The sequence below is a fragment of the Phyllostomus discolor genome, chromosome 6, assembly GCF_004126475.2.
Source record: "Phyllostomus discolor isolate MPI-MPIP mPhyDis1 chromosome 6, mPhyDis1.pri.v3, whole genome shotgun sequence".
Taxonomy (NCBI): Eukaryota; Metazoa; Chordata; class Mammalia; order Chiroptera; family Phyllostomidae; genus Phyllostomus; species Phyllostomus discolor.
The window spans coordinates 57,312,787-57,337,090 of NC_040908.2; the positions used below are offsets into that span (position 1 = coordinate 57,312,787).

General features: G+C 37.1%; 1 protein-coding gene across 3 annotated transcripts in view; it reads left to right on the forward strand.

Annotated features, from left to right (window-relative positions):
* Positions 1-10,697, forward strand: part of CTNNA2 (catenin alpha 2) — a 1,115,426-nt gene extending 1,104,729 nt beyond the window's left edge. For 2 of the 3 annotated variants that reach the window (XM_036028217.1, XM_028515274.2), the window contains one exon: positions 9,519-10,697. In XM_036028217.1, the coding sequence (XP_035884110.1) occupies positions 9,519-9,806 (288 nt within the window). In that variant the 3' untranslated portion in view covers positions 9,807-10,697. Of the gene's footprint in view, positions 1-6,721; positions 6,839-9,518 lie in introns of all 3 variants that reach the window. The other variant, XM_036028216.1, reaches the window with a different exon arrangement.
* Positions 10,698-24,304: the final 13,607 nt, after the last annotated feature.

A 24,304-nucleotide genomic window follows, 5' to 3' on the forward strand; every position in this document is an offset into this window, starting at 1 on the left:
TGTCAGATAATAGGCACCACTGCTCTGGGTTTCTAAACCCTCATTCATTAACAGCAAAGCTGACTTACTGCAAAGTTTTTTTTTTTTCCTTGCAAGCAATTTATGACTCATTTTGAGTAGATAACTGATTAAATTTAAATAAATGACCAGTGGAAATATTACAGTTTTCTCAAGGTGTTTGCTTGCAATTGTCAATTCTCACAACTTTTTTTCCCCAAAACACTACCCCAGGCCTGAATAGGTATAGCATAGTTCCATTAAAATACTTCATGTTGGAGCATCATCCTGTACACAGAAAGGTTGTGGGTTTGATCGCTGGTCAGGGCACATACCTAGATTGCAGGTTCAATCCCTAGGTTGGTTGGAGAGCCTGTGAGAGGAAGCCAATCTCTCCTCTCCTGCCCCTCTTCCTCCCTCTCTAAAAGCAATGAAAAATATATTCTCAGGTTATAATAAAAAAATACTTCATGTTCTTGTTAAATACTAAATTATTCCCATTAAAAGATCTTGAAGGTGGCTAAAATGGACTCTATCCATATTTGCAGAACAGTTTTAGAATTCCCCAAATCAGTAACACTATCAGCTCTGACATGAGAAAATTAAAATAAAATAGTGTAGGACTAAATGGGACTTGATCCACTCTCCTCGGAACTTCTAAGGTTTGAGATAATCAAGGCAAACTTCTCAGTTTTATAATATTTCAAAATAACCTTCAAATGGATTTGGTTAATTTTACTAGATTTACCTCACCCAGTAGCCTCATGGCACTTGCATTATTTTATATCCAAGGACAGATTGCTTTGCACCTGAGATTTCCATGAACTGCCATTTGTGGTTTATTATTTTTTGGTAATAGATAATAAGCCTTTTGAAAATAGAAATACAACCTTGAAATGAATCTATCTCTACATGCATATTTTAAATGGATTAATGTAGAACTCAGTGTAATTTTTAATCCTCTTCTATAATTATGTGTCTGGCCTTCTCCTAAGCCATTTACTATGTTATATGTAATTAATCCAACATATTTCCCTCTACCTCTTTTACATTACTTTGCAAGTTTGACTATGCTGGGGTTTTTTTATGTGTGTGTTTTTAAAACCAGCTGTTAAATCTAAATTGCATTTGTTTTATTGCTGATTGGCCCCAGGAAGTTCACCATTATTATCAAGAGTAATGGCTAATTAACAGACTAGAAAGTAGCCCTGTCTGTCAAAGGAATGGTTGAAATGTTTCTTGATGATGTTATGTCTTTGATTATTAAAAGAATATTGATTTTTATATTGAAATTATAATGCTGAGAGAATTTTACTACATTTAGTGGGCTTTTTGACCTAAGATAAGAATAGATTTAATATTTATTTCAGCATTCTGTTATATCTCTTTAAAAATGCTATATAATATGAAGGGAAGAAATTAGAATTGACATAAATTATATGCCTGTAGTATGCAAAACACTGTTATTGAAACTATGGGGGGGACTTCCGGCAAGATGGAGGAATAGGTGGACGTACCATACCTCCTCGTACAACCAAGATTAGAAAAACAATAATTTACAACAATAATTTACTATCAGAATAACACCCAGATCCAGCAGAGGATTTATCTGAATGGAAGTCGGGCAGCCAAGAAGTAGAAGTAGACGCGTTCATCCGGACTGGTAGGAGAAGACGAGCCGGGTGGACGGGCGCGGGGCTGGCTCGGGTCGGCGGCGCGCGGAGGTTGGGGGAAGGTTTGGCACGAAATCAGCGCAAAAGCCATCCGGGGGGGCGCAAGAACGCAGCGGTGATCCCTGAGTACGCAAGCTGCGGCTGGCAGACCCAAAGGGGTAGCGATTGTGGACCAGGGCAGAACTCGCGGCCCAGAAGCCCAGACAAGGGTCTGAGTCCAGGGGAACGGAACTACCGCCATTGTTTTCTCCCGCCCCGCTCCCGCCCCACCCCCACACATAACGTCACAATCTAGCGACTGGGGTGCCCAGCCCCGGCGAGCACCTAAGGCTCCGCCCCCCACCATAACAAGAGCAACCAGACCAGAAAAAAAAAAAAAAAAAGGAGAGACAGGGGGAAAAAACAAACAAACAAACAAAAAAACTATGTTTTCAACAGAGCAGATCAGTCCCCCAGGACTCATCCTTTTGAGCGACCAAGAACTAGCCAATCTATCAGATGCGCAGTTCAAAACACTGGTGATCAGAAAGCTCACGGAACTAGTGGATTTTGGACGAAATTTAGATGAAAGAATGCAGATTACCATAAAACAGATGCAGGAAGACACGCGGAGGAGAGCCAATAGTGAAAGGAAGGAATATGAGTCTCAAAACAATACAGTGGACCAGAAGGAAGATAGAATCAACCAAGCAGGAAAGCATGATGAAATAAGAATTCAAAAAATTGAGGAAAAGATTAAGAGCATCCAAGACACCTTTAAACGTTCCAATATCCAAATTATAGGGGTACCAGAATCGGAAGGGGAAAAGCAACAGATTGAGCACGTATTTGAACAAATAATAAAGGAGAACTTCCCCAATCTGGCAAAGGGGACAGTCTTCCAAGAAATCCAAGAAGCTCAGAGAGCCCCAAAGAAGTTGGACCCAAGAAGAAACACACCAAGGCACATCATAATTACATTAGCCAAGGTAAAAACGAAGGAGAGAATCCTAGAAGCAGCAAGAGATAAGGGGACAGTAACCTACAAAGGCGTTCCCATCAGACTGTCAGCTGATATCTCAAAAGAGACCTTACAGGCAAGAAGGGGCTGGAAAGAAATATTCCAAGTCATGAAAGACAAGGACCTACATCCCAGATTGCTCTATCCAGCAAAGCTCTCATTTAGAATGGAAGGGCAGATAAAGTGCTTCTCAGATAAGGTCAAATTAAAGGAGTTCATCATCACCAAGCCCTTATTTTATGAAATGCTAAAGGGACTTATCTAAGAAAAGAAGAAAAAGAAAAGACATGTATAGTAAAAGGACAGCAAACTCACAAATATTAACAACCACACCTAAAGCAAAACCAATAGAAACTAAGTAAACAATTAGAACAGGAACAGAACCACAGAAATGGAGGGCACATGGAGGGTTAGCAGCAGGGGGGTGGAAGGAGGAGAGAGGGGGAAAAGGTATAGAGAATAAGTAGCATAGAATGTAGGTTGAAAATAGATAGGGGGAGGGCAAGAATAGTACGGGAAATGTAGAAACTAAAGAACTCACAAGTATGACACATGGACATAAACTAAAGGGGAGAAATGTGGATGGGAGGGGGGTACAGGGGGGAGGGGAGAAAAGGGGGAAAATGGGACAACTGTAATAGCATAATCAATAAAATATATTTTTAAAAAAAGAAATAAAAGACATCAGTGAAGGAGAAAAAAAAAAGAAACTATGGGGGAAAACAATACAAGATACCATGTGGTTACTATTGCTACTATGTGGTAGCAATATCAATTCCATAATTTCAACTGTTCCTTTGATGATTACATGCAACACGAACACTTGAAACTCAGTAGATACAAAGTTAAATTTAGCACCCTGGCTGGTGTGGCTCAGTGAATTGAGCACCAGCCTGTGACCCAAAGGGTTGCCAGTTCAATTCCCACTCAGGGCACATGCCTGGGTTGCAGGCAACCACACTTTGATGCTTCTCTCCCTCTCTTTCTCCCTCCCTTCCCCTCTGTCTAAAATAAATAAATATTTAAAATAAAACAAAAATTAGCATTATAGCACTTCATCTTCTCTCTTTCTGTCAGCTGGGTTAAGAACATCAATATATACCCAGTTGTACAAGCTAGAAATTTGACAAGTATCCTTTATTACTAAACTATTCAGTCACCAACAATCTTCTATCCAGTTTTATTCATTAAAGCGAGTTTAGATATCATGACCACCATGAAGCTTTATTTTTCTACCCTGTCCTCATCTAATTCAAGGTAGATCTCCCATTCTCTGTAGCACCTTACATCCTATAAAAGCACTTACCACAGAGCATTAAACTGTTTAGTTTGTGTCTGTGTTTGTGCACCCAACCCTAAATCACAGCATTTGGCACAAGTAGATACACACTGGTTGTCTGAAGAGATTCTTGTGTGAATAAGTAGGTAGAAAGATGGAGCAAAAACTTGCATAAAGAGTAAATGAAAATTCAGCATTTCAAGAAATATATTAGCACTTTCATTTAGAAGAGAGTGAGTCATGCAGTCGCAATTGTTTCTGTGGGCACGGAACACCTCTTGTGGTATAAACCTAATGTTAATGAAATAGCATGGAACTTCACACGTGGAATGTTAGAACTCTTCAGATGATCTTGAAAATTTTGAGTTACTTTGAGCCCTTTTCATAACACCCTTCATCTATTTTTTTTAGCTTAAACAACAGAAATTTATTTTCTCACAGTTGTGGATGTTAGAAATCCCAGATCAAGATCCAGCAGGGTAGGTTTCTGATTAGGCCTCTCTTCTTGGCTTGCTCACTCTGTCCTCACATGGCCTTTCTTGGGTGTGTGCATGCAAAGAGAGTAAATTTTTTTTTACTTGTTCAAGAATGTCCATAACAGTTTTATTCTTTTTTTGTAAAAAAAAAAGTGTTTATATACTCTTCATCTTTTGTCCTAAGGAATTAGGCAGCACAAATATCAATTAATGGCAGAGTCACAATTTATGAAAGTCTTTTCTTTCCACTTAAAGCACTAAATGAGAATTGTGCAGAGAGATTAGAAGCTGCATGGTGTTAAAAACAGTGGTAACAGAGGCAGAAATATGGCCAGAAAAAGACATAAAAACTGCTGTAAAACAGCTCTCTCACCCTTATTTGCTGTTCATGGACTGTAATAGAACAAGATGTGAGGAAACATCTGTTGCCTTTTTAAAAATAGTATTTTGATATTTTAAGAATATTGACAGAATTAGAAGAAGCCTAATTTCTGTGGTTAGGGACAGTAGACACCTATGAACTGGAATAGAGAGGATTAGCCCAGATTGTTAGATTTGGAGGTTGTGAATTCTTCTGTTATACATAGCTCTGAGAAGCAGCATGGAGCAACAGTTAGCTCCTGGGCTCTGGAGTTAGGCTGCTTGCATTTAAATATTGCCTTCTTCATCTCTTGTTTGTAAAGTGATACTGGATAAGCTGTATGGCTCTCTAAATTGTGATGGAGCATAACAGTATTTTTTCTGTCAAGAGTGGTTGTGAGATTGAATGAGAGAAGGGAAACTCAGGCAGTTACTTCAGAGACTGTCTCATGGTCACATTTGGCAAATTTAGGCTACTTTTAAAGGCAGGTAAAAAATAGCAGCTTCTGTTAGATTAAATATGGAACTGAATGGGACGTCCCATAAGAATAGAAAGGCCTTTAAGTAGGAAAAATACAAGTCTCTTATTGTGGAAAAGTGTAGTCAGTGTATATGTGAGCAAGCTTGAGGAATAGCTAAGATATGGCCCATTTCTGAGGTTATTATAAAGCTAGCACAACCAGCAGAGATAATGCTATAACAGAACACCAATTAGAGTAGGTGAGCTCTAGTCAAGGGTATGAACAGTTGTTACAGCTGCACAATGAATGTGCCTCAGAGAATCTACACAAGTACAAGAGAAATTTGTAAGTCTCAGATTTCAGGCACCACCTCCATGAGGGAGAATCCGAGGCAGCAAGGCACCCTCAAGTCCAGGGAAGACTGGGAAGGGCAGATCCCAGAGCAGGAGCACAGCCAGGACCAAGAGATTCAGTTATAAAGAATTCAGGCTCTGAGGATGAGACTGAACATCACAGACCAAGTGAGGTGAAGGCTCTCACCTAATGTAGTCCTGATGTTTCCAGGATGTTACCAGGTTTAAAGGACAGGGCTCTACCCAGACAGAGGTAATAATTGAAATAGGTTCATTTTGAATGACAGGTAGTCACTGAAAAAACAAGCTCCCAGAGGTTAAAGGATGTTTCATAGAAGTAGTGTAGCAGTTCAGATGGTGGGCTTCAGGCAGAGATATTACGGGGCCTAATCACTACTTTGCCAGTCACTGCACAATCAACTTACACTACATCTCTAAGCTTCAGTTTGTTTACCTGTAGAATGGGGACAATGAAAATCCTTACTTCAAGGTTTTTAGAAACTTAAATCATGTAATTTAATTAAAAAGACTAAGGCAAGACCAAGCACCTGCTAATTGCTCAATTAATGTTGGTTATTATTATTAAAACTTTATCCAGAATCCTTTGCATGTTTTGTTTTAAAATGCCATGCTTACAGGATAAATCACAAAATAGAATGCAATTATGTTAAATAAGTTTTTTAAAATTTTGTATTTTAAAAAATCATTTTGTCATGTAGCTTTACTTTTTTTAATGTATTTTTTTAGGAAGTGAATTTTTTAGCAATATGTGCCACCCAGAAACCAGGACTCAGTACTATTTTGGACAAACATAACAAAGACCTATTTTTAAATAAAACAAATTTTTATTGTACTGATAATTATCTCAATGATTCAAGTAGGTATAGAGCATATAGAAAAAAATATCCTTTGGTAATTCAAGTTTTTAAAAAAAGTCAAATTTTGTTTTTAATTTTAGATTGAGCTTATTGTCTAGGAGTATAATTATTCAAGTTTATCTGGCCAGGTCCTTCACCTCCTTGATTTGCCTTGCCACAAATTAGTATCTGCCATACCAGATGGCTTGAATGAAATAACTTGCTTTATATTTCAGAGCTGTCTCACTTTCGACCAATGTATTAGGTTTATTCACAGGATTCCTGCTTCAGGCTGGGAGAGCAAAGGGGTTCTGAAGAAGAGACAGGCTATCCTATTTTTGCTGCAGAATTAGACACCATCTATCTGAAAATGGAATCTGTGGTAAAAATCTCCAAATTACTTGTAATTCTTCTCTTTGGATCCACTCAATTCTCCCAAAATTTGCTTTTTGGGAACCATTTAATAATACAATAGACATGCCTTCTTCTACTTCTACTAATTTTATTGCTCTGAAGCAAATCAAAACAACTATCTTTGCTATTATATCATTTCACCCTCTCTTTACCCATAGCAAACAATAGAATTCACTAACTTTATGAATGAATATTATGTATTTTTGAAACCTGACAGACTTATAGGAAACCATCAATTGGACAAGGGATACACTATCTAGCTTCTAAAGAAACCATGACTGATCTAATTCTCCCAACATTTTGCTAACTTATCTCTTTCCTTCATTATTTACACTTCTACCTGATAATGTAATGGAAAAGATGAAAAAGTGAAATCCAGTCTGATAACTGGCTATGATGTTACCAAATTCACCCAGGGTGAAAGCTCTGAAATCATGGGTGACATAAGCCATCAGATAGTCTTTGGGTTTCATTAATTCAGTGGTTCTCAACTAGTATCATGCATCAGAATCTCCTGGATTGCAAGTTTTTAAATCAGACAGTTTGGGATTGGCCTTAGAAGTTGCATTTTTAACAGGTTCCCAGGTGATGCTGATACTGTTAGTTCAGAGACTCTACTTTGAGAATCACTGTACTAATCCATGCTTAGTCTCTCTTCTATTAACATGAATAATTTAGACTTTGCTTTTGCTTAGCTAGTTGTAGAAAATTATACTGTGTAAACTAGTCTGGAGTAAGCAGCTATTTTGGTATATATGTACCTTGTGAAGTGTAATAGAAGTGGTAAAGTAAGTGGTTACGCTATCCATTTAGTTGATTTAATTCATAAAGCAGTCAATTATGATATTTGCTGAATCATGGCTCTAATCCACAAATCACTTTGCTTCTCTATGTTAGTGTGAGGTCCATGTAATACTGATGTATAATCTTATTTTTCTTAGTGGTACAACCTCAGTTCTATGACATTGCAAAGAATTCATACACAGAAAGCATCTTCCATTTTCCCCCAATTATCTGACTGTATGGTTTTTTTCAGTGGTGGAAGAATTGAGTTTACCTGTCGTAAAATATTTTTTTTAATCAGCATAATTTTATTTAGCTTTCACAATCAATGTGAAACAGAGATAAGCATGTTGTTGGTCACTACTTGGGACATGTTTTGATCTCAAGAAATGATGAGAAGCTCAAGCGAGTGCAGGTGCATGACACAGGAAAGCCATAGTGTTTGGGGTCCCTCAGCTTAAATATTTTGCTAATCTCCTTGCACCCAGAAGGTTGTAGGCCTAGCTACCAATTCTCTAATGCAGATATAGTCCATCAGTTACAGATTATACAACAAATCATCTCAAAAATTGGAACAGCATTGCTTATGAACATCCTTGGATCCCTCATCTAACTGCAATGGATACATTTCCTTAGTCATTCAAGAATCTCTCAGGCTGGAATAATAATCTAATTCCCGCTGTTAATAATTATTTCCCGTTATTAGGTTGCATATAGAAGTCTGGCTGAAAGGGGGTCTGGGAAGTGCAGTTTTGATCTTTTCTAGCATCTATGGTTCAGGAAGTGAAGGAAAAAGAAGGTTGAAACATATTAAATGGTCTAATATACAGCATGTACCACATCATCTAACTTTAAAAGCAGAAAAGAGGTAACCTAAAAAAATTTCCTGGCCTGAGAGTCTGAGGATGAGCTTCTAAACCTACTGTGCTCTGAGTTGTGACTTGTCATAGCCTTTTTGAGATTATCCTGCCCAATAGTGTGGCAGAATGGTGCAGTAATACAGGTAATACAGTCTGTAAGGATTTCATTACTTAAGCTGTGTGAAACTGTGGAACTTACAAGACCTCTGCATGTGACAGTCCTCTCATCATGAAGGAGCAATGACAATAATTGCCACTTTACAGATTGTTGTGAGAGTTAAATGGGCCCTGACAGTAGTGTTTGGCACATAGTGCTAAGTCAGTATTTCATTAACACATGGTCACAGGGGTCTCACTGAATGCGTTCTGACTGACAACAACCTGGCACAGTTATTGAGGTTCTTATAGGAGGTATTTTCAAGACCTGTGAATAGTTAAACGGATACTCAAGCTTAATAAACACTTAAGCAAAAGGCAGAACACCCAGAAGTGTTTCTCTTATGAACTGCTTGCATCCTTACCAATCCAAAACTCAGGGTGGAGAAATAATCTATAAATAGAGGCATACTTCCACTGGGGGACCATACAATTATAATGGAACCTCTTACTCTTTTATTCTTCAGTGCCTGCTAAATGCTTTTCAAATATTTGAGTAATTGAGGCCATTACCAATCAGCCTAATGTAATAACATGAGGTACTATACTTTGAAAACCTTTTGTAAACATTGGAATTCTTACATGCTCAAAAGAGGGCTTTTACTTTATGTATATCAGGATTTTAATGAACTATGCATCACAGAATATCCTTTTTAAAATTTTTATCTTGGGAAGAGGGATGAGAGAAGATAGGTGACTGCTTTATAGTTTGTTCACCTTACCGTGTAATAATTGCTCCTTTGGGGCACCACTGTACACTTGCACAGACAAAGCATTGTTTTACTGTGAAACTGCACCACTATTTTGTGAGTCTTGTGCCTTGACTAACCCATGTGTATCTTACTCTAGCTGGACAGTGCTACATCGCTCATCCAGGCAGCGAAAAATCTGATGAATGCTGTCGTCCTCACGGTAAAAGCATCCTATGTGGCCTCAACCAAATACCAGAAGGTCTATGGGACAGCAGCTGTCAACTCACCTGTTGTGTCTTGGAAGATGAAGGCTCCAGAGAAGAAGCCCCTTGTGAAGAGGGAAAAGCCTGAAGAATTCCAGACACGAGTTAGACGAGGTTCTCAGAAGAAACACATTTCGCCTGTACAGGCCTTAAGTGAATTCAAAGCAATGGATTCCTTCTAGGATGCTAGGCTTTAACAAGAAATCTTTTTTCTTTCTTTTTTTCTTTCCATTTCTTTTTAAATTCAGTTTTTTGTATGCATACCTGCCGACTCATATGCCTCTGGCATGGGGAAATTATGGGAGCAGAGTCTGTTTGCATGAAGATGAGATGTGATCAATACTACTGATCCATCTATAAGCCTGGACAGGGGACAGGGAAGTTCTGTCCTGAGGTGGCGCAGAGCTGTTCTTTGCAACATTCTCATACAATTTGGTGAAGAGTTCGTATTGCAATGTTTATGGGAGTGGGAGGGATGGGGAAAATAAACTTAACACTACAAGAGCAAATTCTAATGCATGCAAGAATCATTAGGTTGGCAGGTATATTAAATGAAAAATCTGGAAGTGTAATGGTAGAACATAAAGCTTGTATTGCTTCTGTGTCAGTGCAAAAATGTACTAGCCAATACGCTTAAGTGTGTGGCCCACAAATGGAACAGCTTAATTTTGAAGTCATATCCACGCTATGTGGATTTTTTACTAAGGGGAAACTAACTCATCCAGCCTAAAATGCTTCTTTTAATCTGTATTCTGTTCTTTCTCTTTTAGTAGTGTCATTACTAATACTCATGCTATCAATTTTCCCCTTCACTGCAAACAAACATTTATTTGAGACAATTATCCTTCTGGGGGCACTGGAAGCACAATACAGTGATCAATCTTGCTTTTACTTTTTTTTTAAAAATTGAACTATGATTTTACTAGAAATAGGAGGCCCAGTGGTGGAATGTTAGAGGAAGAGAAACTGACAATGTGTGAAGGTTTAGAGGCAGATACATAGGTGTAGCTTGGAGTGCTGGTATCTAATATGACATTGTACTTACTAACTCAAATAAACACATTTAATCTTGACATATGAAGAATGTTTTCTTTCTTTAAATGTATACTTAAAGAACAGCTTCTTGCTGAAAAAATATGCCGAAAAATGCATACTTTTTCAGAACAGCTTCTTGAAAAGTGGTTAAAGTGTTCATTGGATTTTACAAATTGGGGGAGGAAATAGGTAATAAATAAATCTCTGAATCATGTTTAAAGTCCAGGAACTGCTTTTGTTTTATATCTTTCATTTATTTTTATTTACTTTCAAACTGAGAATCTAAAATGAGGAAGTCATGTGTTATATTTTTGTGGGCCTTATTAAGCCCTGGGCTAAATTTAAGAAACTTAATGAATTCTCAGAGAGAAACCAAATCCAATATATACCCATTAATTTCAAAATATTTTATTTCAAAACTTTTTAATCTAAATTGTAAAAACAGGCATTTGTCCCTTTATAAGGAAGAAGTGAGTAGTAGTCTTTCAGCTATGGCTTGAGGAGTAAGAAAGGAATATCAAATAATCATTCTGAGTGCTCCAAATCCTCCCACTTAAAGGATCCCTACAGGTTAGCAAGTTACAATATGTCTCCAGAAGACTTCTGGTAAAATATATGTGTTTCTGAGCAATATAATAACACATTGGGAATATGTGTTATTCCCGCATTCCTTGCATTAGCTTAGGTGCAAGGTTTCAAGGAGAAGAGACTGAGGTCTTATAGAAGGAGAGCAGCATTGTCCAAAATTGTATTTAGACATAGTTCTGCTCAGAACACTTCTAAGCACCACTGGGTAATGAAAAATTCCACCCAGGCTAAGAACAATCATGTGGAAAAGCAACAATAAAAGTAGAAGCTGATTTTTAACACTAATTGTTGTTAGATCCTATTACCACTATCCTGCCCCCTTAATATATATAAATTTAGGAAAGCCCATATATGACAAAGTACATAGCTAACAATATACTCAATGTTATAAAGCTTTTTCTCTAAGATTAGGAACAAAACAAGGATGCCTAATCTTGCTAATTTTACTCAACAAAGTATTGGAAGCCCTAACCAGAGCAATTAAGCAAGAAAAAGAAAAGACATCCAAATTAGAAAGGAGGAAATAAAACTGTTATTATTTTCAGATGATATATGTAGAAAACACTAAAACCTGTAAAAGAGAACCTGTTATACCTAATAAACAAATTCAGTAATGTTGCACTATAAAAATAATATACAAAAATCATCTGTGTTTCTCTACACTAATTATGAACTATAAGAAAGAGAAATTAAGAAAATTTTTCTGTAATGTAATCAAAACAATAAAATACCTAGGAACACATTTCATTAAGGAGATGAAATAACTGAAAACTATAAGGTAGTGATGAACGAGATTAAAGATACAAATAAATGAAAAGATGTTACATGTTTATGGATTAGAAGAATTAATATCATTAAATTTTTCATGCTAACCAAAGCAATCTACACATTCAATAGAATCATTATCAAATTTTTCAATGTAATGTTTCACAGAATAGAACAAGCCTAAATTTTTTTTTGAAACCACAAAGGACCTCAAATAACCAAATCAAATCAATCTTGAGAAAGAACAAAATTGGAGACATAATTTTCACTGATATCAAACTACTATATTACAAAGTTAGAGTAATAAAAATGGTATGGTATTGGCATAAAACAGACACAGATTAATGGCTTAGAAAGAAACCTATGCATATATGATAATTTATGACAAGGGAGACAATATATACAATGGGTAAAGGGCAGCCTTTTCAATAAATAGTATGGGGAAAACTTGACAGCCACATGTGAAAGAATGAAATGGAGCTATCTTATTGTACACATAACTTAATTCAAAATGGATTAAAGACTTGGATGTAAGACCTGAAATAAAGTCCTAGAATTAAAGAGGCAGTAAGTTCTTTATCATAAGTTTTGGTGATGACTTTGAATGTGAGGCCAAAAGTAAGGGCAACAAAAACAAAAATAAATGGCATTACATTGAATTAAAATGCTTTTTTACAGCAAAGAAAAACAAAAAAAATTAAGGAGCAACCTACAGAATGGGAGAAAACATTAGCAACCTTATGGTGAGGTGTATTTGCTCTATACCACTTTGTTGAGAGCTTTTTATTATAAATGGATGTTGAATTTTGACATTCTTTTTTGCATGTATCTTTGCTTCCCCTTTATTATATTTATCAATACCTTTCCTTCAGTATATAATATTCATTTACTCATTTCCAAATTCTATTTCTTCCATTAATTGATACCCAAATACTTTAGACCTCAATATGATTTGACTTATCTCATCCTACACAGTAATTTCTCTAATCCTTTCATTTATCATATTATGATTTCTTATCATACCGAAAAAATAATATGTACAGGTGAATCACCAAGCAAAATAAGCATTAAAATATTGAGATTTTATAAATTGTAGTCCCTCAATTTTCTGGTAATAGATCATAAGTCATTAGATTTTCACTGCTGTGTCATTCCATAGTAACGAAATCAAAGTGACCAGTACTTGTACCTACTCTTCTTGAGTACTTGCTTAATCTTGAAGACTATGGAATTTTTTTAAGGTAATAAAAGAGATCAAATGAGTTACAAAAGGTTGTTGTTAATAGTAATTTTAAATAATACTAGTGCTAAGGATTGTCATTAACAAGATGGTGGCTCCAGGCCCTTGTTGCCCAATGGAAACACAAAACGAACAACCTATTGACCAAAGTAGCTTTGTGGAAATTCTAGAAATCAGTGAAGGGTTTTAGCCCCTAAGTACATGTCTAACAAAAAAACATTCAATATGGAAATATTTTGGGGTGTTTTTGCCTATTTATGTCCTGCCCCTTCTCTGGCATAGCATGGTCAGGAGGAAGCTATCTGATTCTTGGTTCTTCCCATGTAATGGAAGGCAAAGAGTGGAATTGTTCCCATTGCCCTAACCTCTCTGGGGATACCTACAGGACTGCTTCTGTCTTGCCTAATTTGGAGCACTGGTGGAAATGGTGGCATAGTTTGGACACCAGGTTGGAGGTCACTGAAAGCATTTGTAGGCACCATGGCAGGTAAGAGCTGAAGAAAGTGCTGCAAACCTATGGGTTCCTGAAAGCAAGAGCTTTGGGGCAAAGGAATACCATAGAACATATAAGACCTTGAGAAAAAGGCAGTGGTGAGTCTCTTAGGGGATATGAGACATTTTAAAGGCACCCATGAATGTGAGGGTTTGGGAAAAAAGAACACACAGACCTAGAGAACAGGCATGCTTATAAAGGTTTGAAAAAACCATAAGCCTTCATACCACATTGGTTAGTAAAGGTTTCTTCCTTCAAAGAGCCAATCCATAAAGATGGAATGAAGTGACTGTTTCTTCAAATATCCAACTATATGTTGTTGACAAGTGCCATTATTAGATCTAAGAAAGCATATAGGTTGAAAGAGAAAGGGTATAAAATATTCCATAAAAATAATAATAAAAAAGTTGGGGTGATTATCTTAATACCAGACAAGAGAGACATGAAGTCATAACTGTTACTACATACATAGAAGGGCACTGTATAATAATAAAAAGGTCAATACAGCAAGAAGATATAACAATCATAAATATCTATACACCAAACATCAAAGCTCCTAGATAGACAAGGCAAGCAAGCATGGACAAAATTGAAGTGAGAAATAGCTCTAGAAAAATAGGAGATATCAATACACCCCCTTTTAAAAAAAGATTTTATTTATTTTTAGAGAGAGGGGAAGGTAGGGAGAAAGAGAGGGAGAGAAACATCAATGTGAAGTTACCTTCACATGGCCCCCACTGGGGACCTGGCCTGCAATCCAGGCATGTGCCCTGACTGGGAATAGAACTGGTGATGCCTTGTTTCACAGCCTGCATTCAATCCACTGAACTACACCGTCCAGGGCAATACACTGCTTCTAATAATGCATAGAATACTTACACAGAAGATCAGTAGGACATAGAAAACTTGAACATGGTAAATGAACTGGACCTAACAGGAATATACAGCACACTCCATTCAAAACACAGAATATACATTTTTCTAAAGTGTGTATAGAATATTCTCCAGGATAGATCATATCTTAGGCCACAAAAGTATATTAATAAATTTTTAAAAGATTGAAATTATGTATCTAGTTTCAGAATGAAACTAGTATCAACAACATCAGGAATAATGGCAAGTGTTGAAATATGTGGAAATTAAATAATACTCTTAAGCAGTGGGTCACAAGGAAAATCTGAAAATATCTCAAGATAAATGAAAATAAAAGCATAACTTACCAAAACATATGGGATGCAGCAAAAAACAATGCTAAAATGGTAACTTACATTGTAAATGCTTACAGGTTCATTTCCCAGTCAGGGCACATGCCTAGGTTGCAGGCCATGACCCCTAGCAACCACACAGTGATGTTTCTCTCTCTCTCACTCTCTTTCTCCCTCCCTTCCCTCTCTAACAATAAATAAATAAAATCTTTAAAAAAATTTTTTTAAAGTCTCACATCAACAAGCTAAGCTTATACCTCAAGGAATTAGAAAGAGAATAACAACTAAACCCATAACTAATGAAATAAGAAAGACTAGATCTGAAATAAAAACAATAAAAAATGGAAAATAGAGAAAAATTAACAAAAGCAAGAGTTGTTTTTTTTAAATAACAAAACTGACAAATTTTAGCTAAATTAACTAAGAAATTAGCTAAATGAAATAGGAAACATTGCAAATGATTTACAGAAGTCAAAGACTTATAAGAGAGTACTATGAACAATTGTACATCAACAAATTGGATAACCTAGAGCAAGTAGATAAATTTCTAGAAACACAAACCTAACAATACTGAATCATGAAGACAGAAAATCTGAACAGATCCATAGATAAGGAAATATAACCAGTCAGCACAATCTCCCAAACAGCCTTGGCTGTTTGTCTCAGTTGGTTGGAGCACAGTCTCATACACCAAAAAGGCTGCAGGTTTCATCCCTGGTCAGGGCACATATTTATGTTTCAGATTTGATCCTCCTTTGGAGCACAAACATGAGGCAGCCTATTGATATTTCTTTCTCTCTATCTCTCCCCTCCTCTCTCCCCCACACCTCTCTCTCCTTTCTCCCCCTTACCCCCCTTTTTTCTCTCTTTTTAAAATCATAAACATCTCCTCAGGTGAGGACTTAAAAAAAAATCCTCCCAACAAGTAAAAGTCCAGATTCAGATAACTTTACTTGTAAATTCTGCCAAACATTTAATAAATGAACACTAATCCTCTTCAAACTCTTCCAAAATAAAATAAAAAGGAGGGAACACTTCCATTGTGAGGCCACCAATAACCTGACACTAATGCCAAAGACACTATAAAAAATTTACAGACCAATATCCCTGATGAATATCGATGCAAAAATTATCAACAAAACTGTAGCAGATAGAATTGAACAGCTCATTAAAAGAATTGCATACTGTGATGAAGTGGGATATATTCTAGATACACAGGTATGTTTCAACATGTAAAAATCAATAACGGGATATGCTACATTGACAGAATGCAGGGTGAAACATGAAGGAAAAAAATGATCATTTCAATCAATAAAAAGAAAAGCATTTGACAAACTATGTCAAAATACTAAATTCCACTAAGGGGGATGATCTTACAGGCACAGACTACTGAATTTATAACCATTGTACCAGTAAGGCTATTTTGTAAACGTTTGTAAAGTTTATTTCACCATTTCTGATCCTCCTGTGTTTTATTAGGCATCTAAAGTACTTGTCATATCCTATTTACCTGGTCATGATGTGATTAATATAGTGGACAAGAACTATGTTCTGTGGATGTCAGGACAATTAAGCTCTCAATAGACTATATTTTCTCAGAAATTAGGACTTTAATTATAACTCTAATATGAGAAAATAGTTTTGGCCATCTTATCCACATAAACACAACTTGCTTTTCATCCTCCTTACTCATTGATATTGGAAATTATTTTATGTACAGATCAACAGTTTCATGCCAAGTGCCAGAGACCTGGTTATCTTAGTAATGCTGGCATGTGCAACTTGAGAATTTTCAGGGAACATACTGATTAATTTAACATGACTTCTTCTGCATCTTTTAAGCCTTGGAGGGTTATACTAAGCTCTACAGTTCCACCTAGGATGTGACAATGCTTATGATTAATTATCATGGATGGAGGAGTAGTTTTAGGAATTTTACTTAGTGATTTCTACCTTTATGACATCTACTCCACAGGCCAGAGAACAAATGTGATCATGGTTTTCTGTCAGCTACTAAAAATACCCACCCCAATCATTTACTGAAGGAACAGGAAAACAACCACGTGGTGCTGTGCAGACCCACTGGGCACGCTGACTTGAACAAGGCCTATGTGCCTTCTCTGGCCTTTGTAAATCTCCACTCTAGCCAGGATAGGAGTGAGAATGGAAGCATGATTACATTCAAGTCCCTGAGCATCACTGTCATTTCAATGGCTCTTATTTATTTTTGTTTGCTACTATATAAAGTCTCTAGTAAATGAATACAATTCCCTTGGGGAATAATTGAGAATATTTATCATCTACATTATGTATTAGGGTTCCTCCTCAACTGGATCTGCTCCTGGAACTGAGAACTGACTCCATCTAGAAATGGAATGAAAGATCATAATTTTTCATTATGGTACTGACCTTAATCTTCTATTCTCCTGTTCTTAATCTTGTTGAATACATAAATCGAACAATACTGTTGTTTGCTGGCCATCTATCTTGTCTTTAGTAATATTATTTATTAGGCACTGCCACACATCTCTGTATGTGGGGCTCCCTAATTACCATTCTTTCTTCCCCACCCCCACACTGCTGTTTGCCACAGCTGTTTATTATAGTAAGTACATTGTCTTATCCCTAGTGCTTACATGTTCCAACCTGACTTATGCTATTCTGGAATCCCATTATCACCCTTGATTTTAGGGTACCCAATTATAATAGAAGCATCTCCCACCATCATATTTGACCCACACAGTACAGTCATCACTGAGTTGACAAAAGATGTTTGTGTTCTCTTTTCCCTCACCTTCTTTAATTACTTTGATAAATATAATATCAGCAATGTTCAACTCGATTTTACCAGAAATAAAAAATATATATTATTTGTTATCAAATTGTCCATCAGAAGGGCAATGGGTTTGAACAGTCCCTAAGGACTAACTATCTCACATTTCTGGGCTGAACTTGTATATTAAGCTAGGAAAGCCTCAAAAAAATTGAGGAAAATCCTAGTGAAAAAAAATCATAGACACACTGCACACACTTGAGGTAGGATTTGTCAGCATGAAGTGAATCTGAACTCATAAAACTACCACCATTTTGTATTAAATTAGACAAAGTCTTATGGGTTCCAAAGATATCTGCTCTGAAGTCTCTGTCATAGGCATGGACATGATTTATCACCAAAGGATGGCATATATAGGTGTATGGATACTAATTGGGAGAACAAAAACCTACAAGGGCACAGAATCACCAATGAGTAAAACCTTGTCTTGTCATCAGAGAAATATCGTCGGAGAGAAAAGGCATTTGATTTATACTCTTTCCAAAAAAAACGTAAAACTTATAGTTACACAAATGGATGGAACCCCAAAATTTGAGCATCTGGCCAAGAAAAGAGATGAAGTAGTAGAATCAACTGTGGACCTTGTTCAAGAACTAAATTTGAGTTCTCAAGTATAAGAAGAACAAGGAGTTCAGGATCACATATATGATGGAGTTCAGAAATGAAAACCCTCTCTTCCCCACCCCCACACCACTGTCTGCCATGGAGAGTGGGGTAGAAGACAGCCTGTAATTTAGGATTTGGTGGCACAGGCAAGGTAACTTTGTCTGACTTCCCATATACCTGATTAAATTTTTATCACATGTTGCTTACTATTAATTAGAATTCTTTGGAGGAGGTAGTTAAATAACTGTCTATTACATAAACCATATATAAATTATTTCTTTAAAAAAACAAGCTCCCCTCCCTTTTGCTACTGATCTGATCCATGTCTGTTTCTTTCCTCCACAAAGGTACCCACTAATGTGAGTTTACAAGTAATACACTTTTCTTTACAACTTATGCATGTTCATAAGCCCACAGAAAATAAATAGTATTTTTAGGCATTTATAAGCATGTTTTTCAAATACCTATTTGTCAGAGTCCTAGCAAGAAGGTGAGGCAGATTTTTGTCTCTTCTTTTGAGTAGTGATCATCCCAGAAGTGCCAGGAGATGGGGTTCACTGGCAAAGACGATAATCCTGAAAGACTAAATTATCTGGCACATTTGTGGAAAGGAAGAGTAAAATGTGTGTTTATGTAGAAAATTGGGGAAAAATATGAGGTTCAACCCCAGACCTGGAAAACATCATGCTGAGGTTGTTCACAAAGTGAACTAAGCCAGACACAGAATGATAAATACTGTTGATCTTTTATATGGAATCTAAAAGAGTCAAACTCATAGACCAGAGAGTAGAATGGTAGTTTCCAGACATGGGGAGGAGGGGGAAATGGGGAGGTGATGGTCAAATGGTACAAAAGTTTAGTTATACAAGAGAAGTTCTGGAGAAGTGCTATATAGAATAGTGTCATAGCTATCAATTATATACATACACATATATTCAGTATTTTATATATTTATATATAACAATCTACACATGATATATATAATTTATATATATAATTTATATATATAAAACAGTCTACACATAAAATTTGCTAAAGATAAATCCTATGTTAGGTGTTCTTACCACAGAAAAATTTTGTGAGGTATAATAAAATGAGCAAGAAGAAAACTTTAGGAGGTGATGTTTATGGTCTTGATGGTGCTAATGGTTTCACAGGTATGAATTATCTCCAAACTTAACAAGTTTTATACATTAAATATGTACAACTTTTTATGTGTCAATTACACATCAATAAAAAGGTTTTAAAAGTACTTGAGGACAACCTAGTGTCATAAATCAATCCAGTGTTGATGCTGCACTGAGGAGACACAAAGAAGGGTCAGTTTCATCCCACAAATGAACAGGAAAGGGAACATGGTAACTGAAGATTAAATGCCTCTGAATCTGGCTGTGCCTTCGTATTTCTGTGTCCAGCAGAGAGAAGGTGTTTGTTATGTTGTGTGAAGTGAGAAAAGAATGTGATGTGGGAAGAACAGTCCAAGAGCCCCTGGCATGAATGTGTGTGGGAATGGGTGGGAAAGACATTCTCCATCACCACACTCACATTATTCTCAAGACAAGGACATAAGATTTAACAGAATGTTATCTTTTTAGTTTGCATCCACTACTCCTATCAGACCAGCATACATCTCCCAATTTTTAACAATACACAGAATCTAATGTGTTTCGGCAATATTTTCAGAAACAGTTTCTGCAAACAATTATATTGTGCAATTAACTCACTGGGCAATAGGAATTTTAATATCATGAAATAAAAAATATGTGAAAGCAGTTTAAATGATCCAAAAAAGAAGTTGGCAAACTTCTGTAAAGGGCCTGGTAGAAAATATTTCTCACTTTGTTGGCCATATGAGCTCTGTTCCAGCTATTCAACTGCTCTGCTGAGGTATAAAAGCAGCTGCAGATACTACATAAAAAATAAACACGTGTGTTCCAAAAAAATCGCTGTTTACAAAAAGAATAGGTAGGCCAGAATAGGCACACAGGCCATAGTTGGCCAACCCCTACCCCCTCTCTCTCAAAGTCTCCTAATATTTACCACTTACAATTATTTTATTTTTCAGATTGGGAACATCCCCTCTTCTGATGTCTCTTTATGAACATAAAATAACTCATTAAAAACAAACAGACAATGTATTTGGTGAGTTCCAAACCTAGCACCATTAATTCATCTAGCAACAATTTATCAAGCCCTGTGTTTGTGCCAAGCACTGCTATAAGTTCTGGCAAAATGGAGTTTACAAATTCTCTTCTGGTTATAAAGAAGCTCATAGTTTTGTTATGATGGACAGGTAAACGGAAAATTAAATTACAATGTACTAGTAAGTATGTTCAGAATTCAGTAATGACAGCACAGTTCTAGCAAAGCCCTGTAGGAAGCTGGGGCTAAGTGAGTGAGTTGAATGGCAGGGTAGGGTGGCAGTGGGTATTCATGTGTTCCAAGGAGATCTACATATCCTATTTTTTAGAAGCTCAGGAATAGCTCTATAATGGGTGCTTGTTTCTGTCTCTTGTGGGATAGCAATTCTGGTATACTTCGGAAGTATACTTACTCTTCTTAGTGCTCTGCAGATCCCCCAAAGGGCTCTGTTGCCTTACTTGGAGATTGATTTCTCTTTCAAGTTTCATTCTTAAGGTGATGCTGAGTACCAGGCTACCTGGAATCTTTCCCTGTGCCACTCAAGGTAAGTTTCTAAATCTCTTTGAGTCTGATTATTCCATAATTTAAAATGAATACTTGTGAGTGCTAAAGAAATACACAAAAGTGATTCACAGACTAGAAAAAGTGTCAGATAGAAAGAGAACATTATGAAGCATATTCTACCCTTGTGGCACTTGCACTTACAATGTCATGTGCAGTCGTCACCCCAAACCTAAGACAAGTTACTAGTAACTCCATTTTACAGATGGTGAAGTCTCAGAGGTCAAACCACATAGCTGATAAGCACAAGCCAAAATTCAAATTTAGGTCTGTGATATATTAGATCCCCACCTTCTTTCCATGTGCCTGTTATCTCCTTGACGTTCATAACACTCAAAGACTGTGCTCAGAGTCCAAGTCATAAATACATGAAAGACAAACTAATAAGAGGAGTTAAATAACAATGCAAAAGGTGAGGTGTGTGTGTGTGTGTGTGTGTGTGTGTGTGTGTATTTAACTGGGTAAAACATTATATAAAACCAAGGGGGCTAAGATCAATGGCCCGTGTTTGTAGAAAAATACAATAAACTATTGTAAAAGAGTGGTTTATGTGTGTGTATCTGTATGTGAGAGACAGATTGATTCTGTAATTCTGATCTTACAAGGTCTTAAATATGAGGTATAGCAGATTAGAATTTGTTATTCTGTAGATTCCCTGGAATTTATGAGTGGGACATAACATATTGTACTGACTTAAAACATGGTCTCTCATTTAGACAGGGGTGGGTTTCAATCATTGCTTCTTTATTCACTATGAGTCTCTTTCTTTTAGAGCCTTAGTTTCTACTTCAATAAAATTGCAGCCATCACATGATTCAATTTATAATTTAAAATCATTCTTTAAAATCCAAATACTTCTGCACAGTTCAAATATGTTTGAAAAGATTTATTAAGAATTACCAGCCCTTCATCTTTCAACTTTTTATCGGTGATGTCATTTCCTTCAATTTTCCCAGGATTGCTTTACATTGTCTTAGATTTATCCTTTTGGGATGGAGTCTTCCTACTTGTTTTTAATCTGCTCTAATATGCCCCATACCTGTGGATCAGTGAAACTGTGTGGCAATTTGGTCAGTTTTAACATGTGTTTGCAACCAAGTATTAAGAGACTGGAGGGAAAAAAATCATAGGGTGGCTCTACAGAACCAGTGTACCCATTGAGAACTAGTTTTAGGCCAAATCTTCAGTTTTCACTAGATTTTCATCAGTCTCCACTGTCCAGAGGAACACAGCATCATTTCAGACCTTCAGGATTAGCATCAACCATGAGCTGGTGTACAATAATTCCTGAAATAGTTGGTAGTTTCTCTTTTGCCAGTGCTCAGATATCCTGCTTATGACACAGGTCTCTTTTGAGATATTTTTGAGGATGACTTACAACATATAATTGTGGCATTGTCATATGTTCTTTCCTTAAGGATCCCAGTTCCATCTTTATTAAGGGGATCCAAGTCTGAAATGACTTAGCACTGGGAACTCAAGAGGTATGGCATTCCACTGTGGAGATTCAAGTCTTGTCTCTACTCAACAGATCTAATATTTTTCTGATTGTATAGATGAGTAATACTTCGTCACCAGGGCTGTAGGTCCCTGGCTGTTGAAACCTTGTGTACTTATCTTTTCATTTCAGTTACAAACAATAATAATAACAATAATAAAAAGTAAAATCAAGAAGGAAGAAGGCTAGAATAACAAAAACCAACTAGAGCTTGCCTGAACAGAGATGGTACTGCATCTGACCTCTGGGAGCCCCTGAAGCTCATTATGACACGTGGGCATGCTAACTGACACACCTGCTGGTGCCTTGACAGATCCCCCTTGGGCCATGTAAGGGAAGAAAGTGGTGGTGCTCCAATTTCAGCAAGAGACTGGCCCATTCCCCCCAAACCAATGCATATGCCTCCCCCTCATTATGTTGCTCCCATAATAATCCTCCCCAAACCTCTCTAGAAGGAGAGGTTGATATGAGCCTGATTCTTGCTTTTCTCTAACACTTGGGCAGGCTGTTTATTTTTTTTCCTGGTGACACCATGACAAGTTAGCCAGCACAAAATATCACTAATAATGATGATTATTTAGGTCCCATTCACCTTACAGAAATTGCACTCACCTTATATCTGACAATTAAGCAGGAGCCAGGGTCTCTGCCAATATGGGATTCTGTTGGGGCAGGGGGCCTCCCATGTGGCAGATCCTGGCCTGCAGGATCTGTGTATGTTGTGGCTGCTAGAGAACAAATACACATGGGCAACAGTCCTGTGGAGAAAAAGGGATGGCATGGCCACTATCTGAGAAAGAGAGAGGGAAAGAGGGCCAGAGCGCCCAGTCCCTGCTTGGGCAGGCTTTTATTGCCTTTCTGGGTACATTACATGTAGGGTAGTCCTCATTTACTACACACAGGTTCACTGCAGGGGACTACCTTTTACAGATAACAAATGAAAGAATACTTCTAATTACTTCAAAGAGAAGGATGTTGCAGACCAAGGAGAAAAGTGGTCGAATGGATCATACTCCATACTTGGCAGGTTTAGCTCAGATTTTAGGAAGTTACAGTAAGTACTTGCTGCCTCAATTTAGGGTGAGGGAGTTTTAGCAAAAGCAAATCTCATAGAGGTTTAGGTACAATGCAGGCCTGATTCCCCATGGGAAAACCTCTCCATGGGTGTGGTCCTGTGTACCACTTGCTCCCCACTGGTTTTCCACATGGAGGCTGAGCTACATTTCCACTCCATGTGAAGTGGTTCCTTATAGCACCACCTGTAGAGACCCCTACCACAGATGAGAATAAGTCTACCAAGACATGATCTGCTTGGGGAGGGAAGGTAGCTGATCTCTTAAAGGAGAATGGCCTTGAGTCTGTTCTTCAATGGGCTTTTATTGGGTTTAATTTGCATAGGAATACAGGGCATCTACATAAAGCTCAATCATTGTCAGGCAGTAATGATCAAACAATAAATAATATTCAAAGAAGTATGAGGGCTTATTCTAAGCCAGGGTCAGATCACCAAAGGACCATAAAACTTTGGGAAACAAACTCATTTTATGCGTGGACCCTTATCATTTAAATTGAGGATATTCTTAGCCAAGCAGGTTTCACAGGATTTTATGCATTCTTTCTTAGGCCTGATCAGCAAGGGTACCCACCCTTTCCAGCACAGGGTCACACCTACCTCCAGAATTATTTCAGGCTTAAGTCAGGCAGGGGAAGTAAA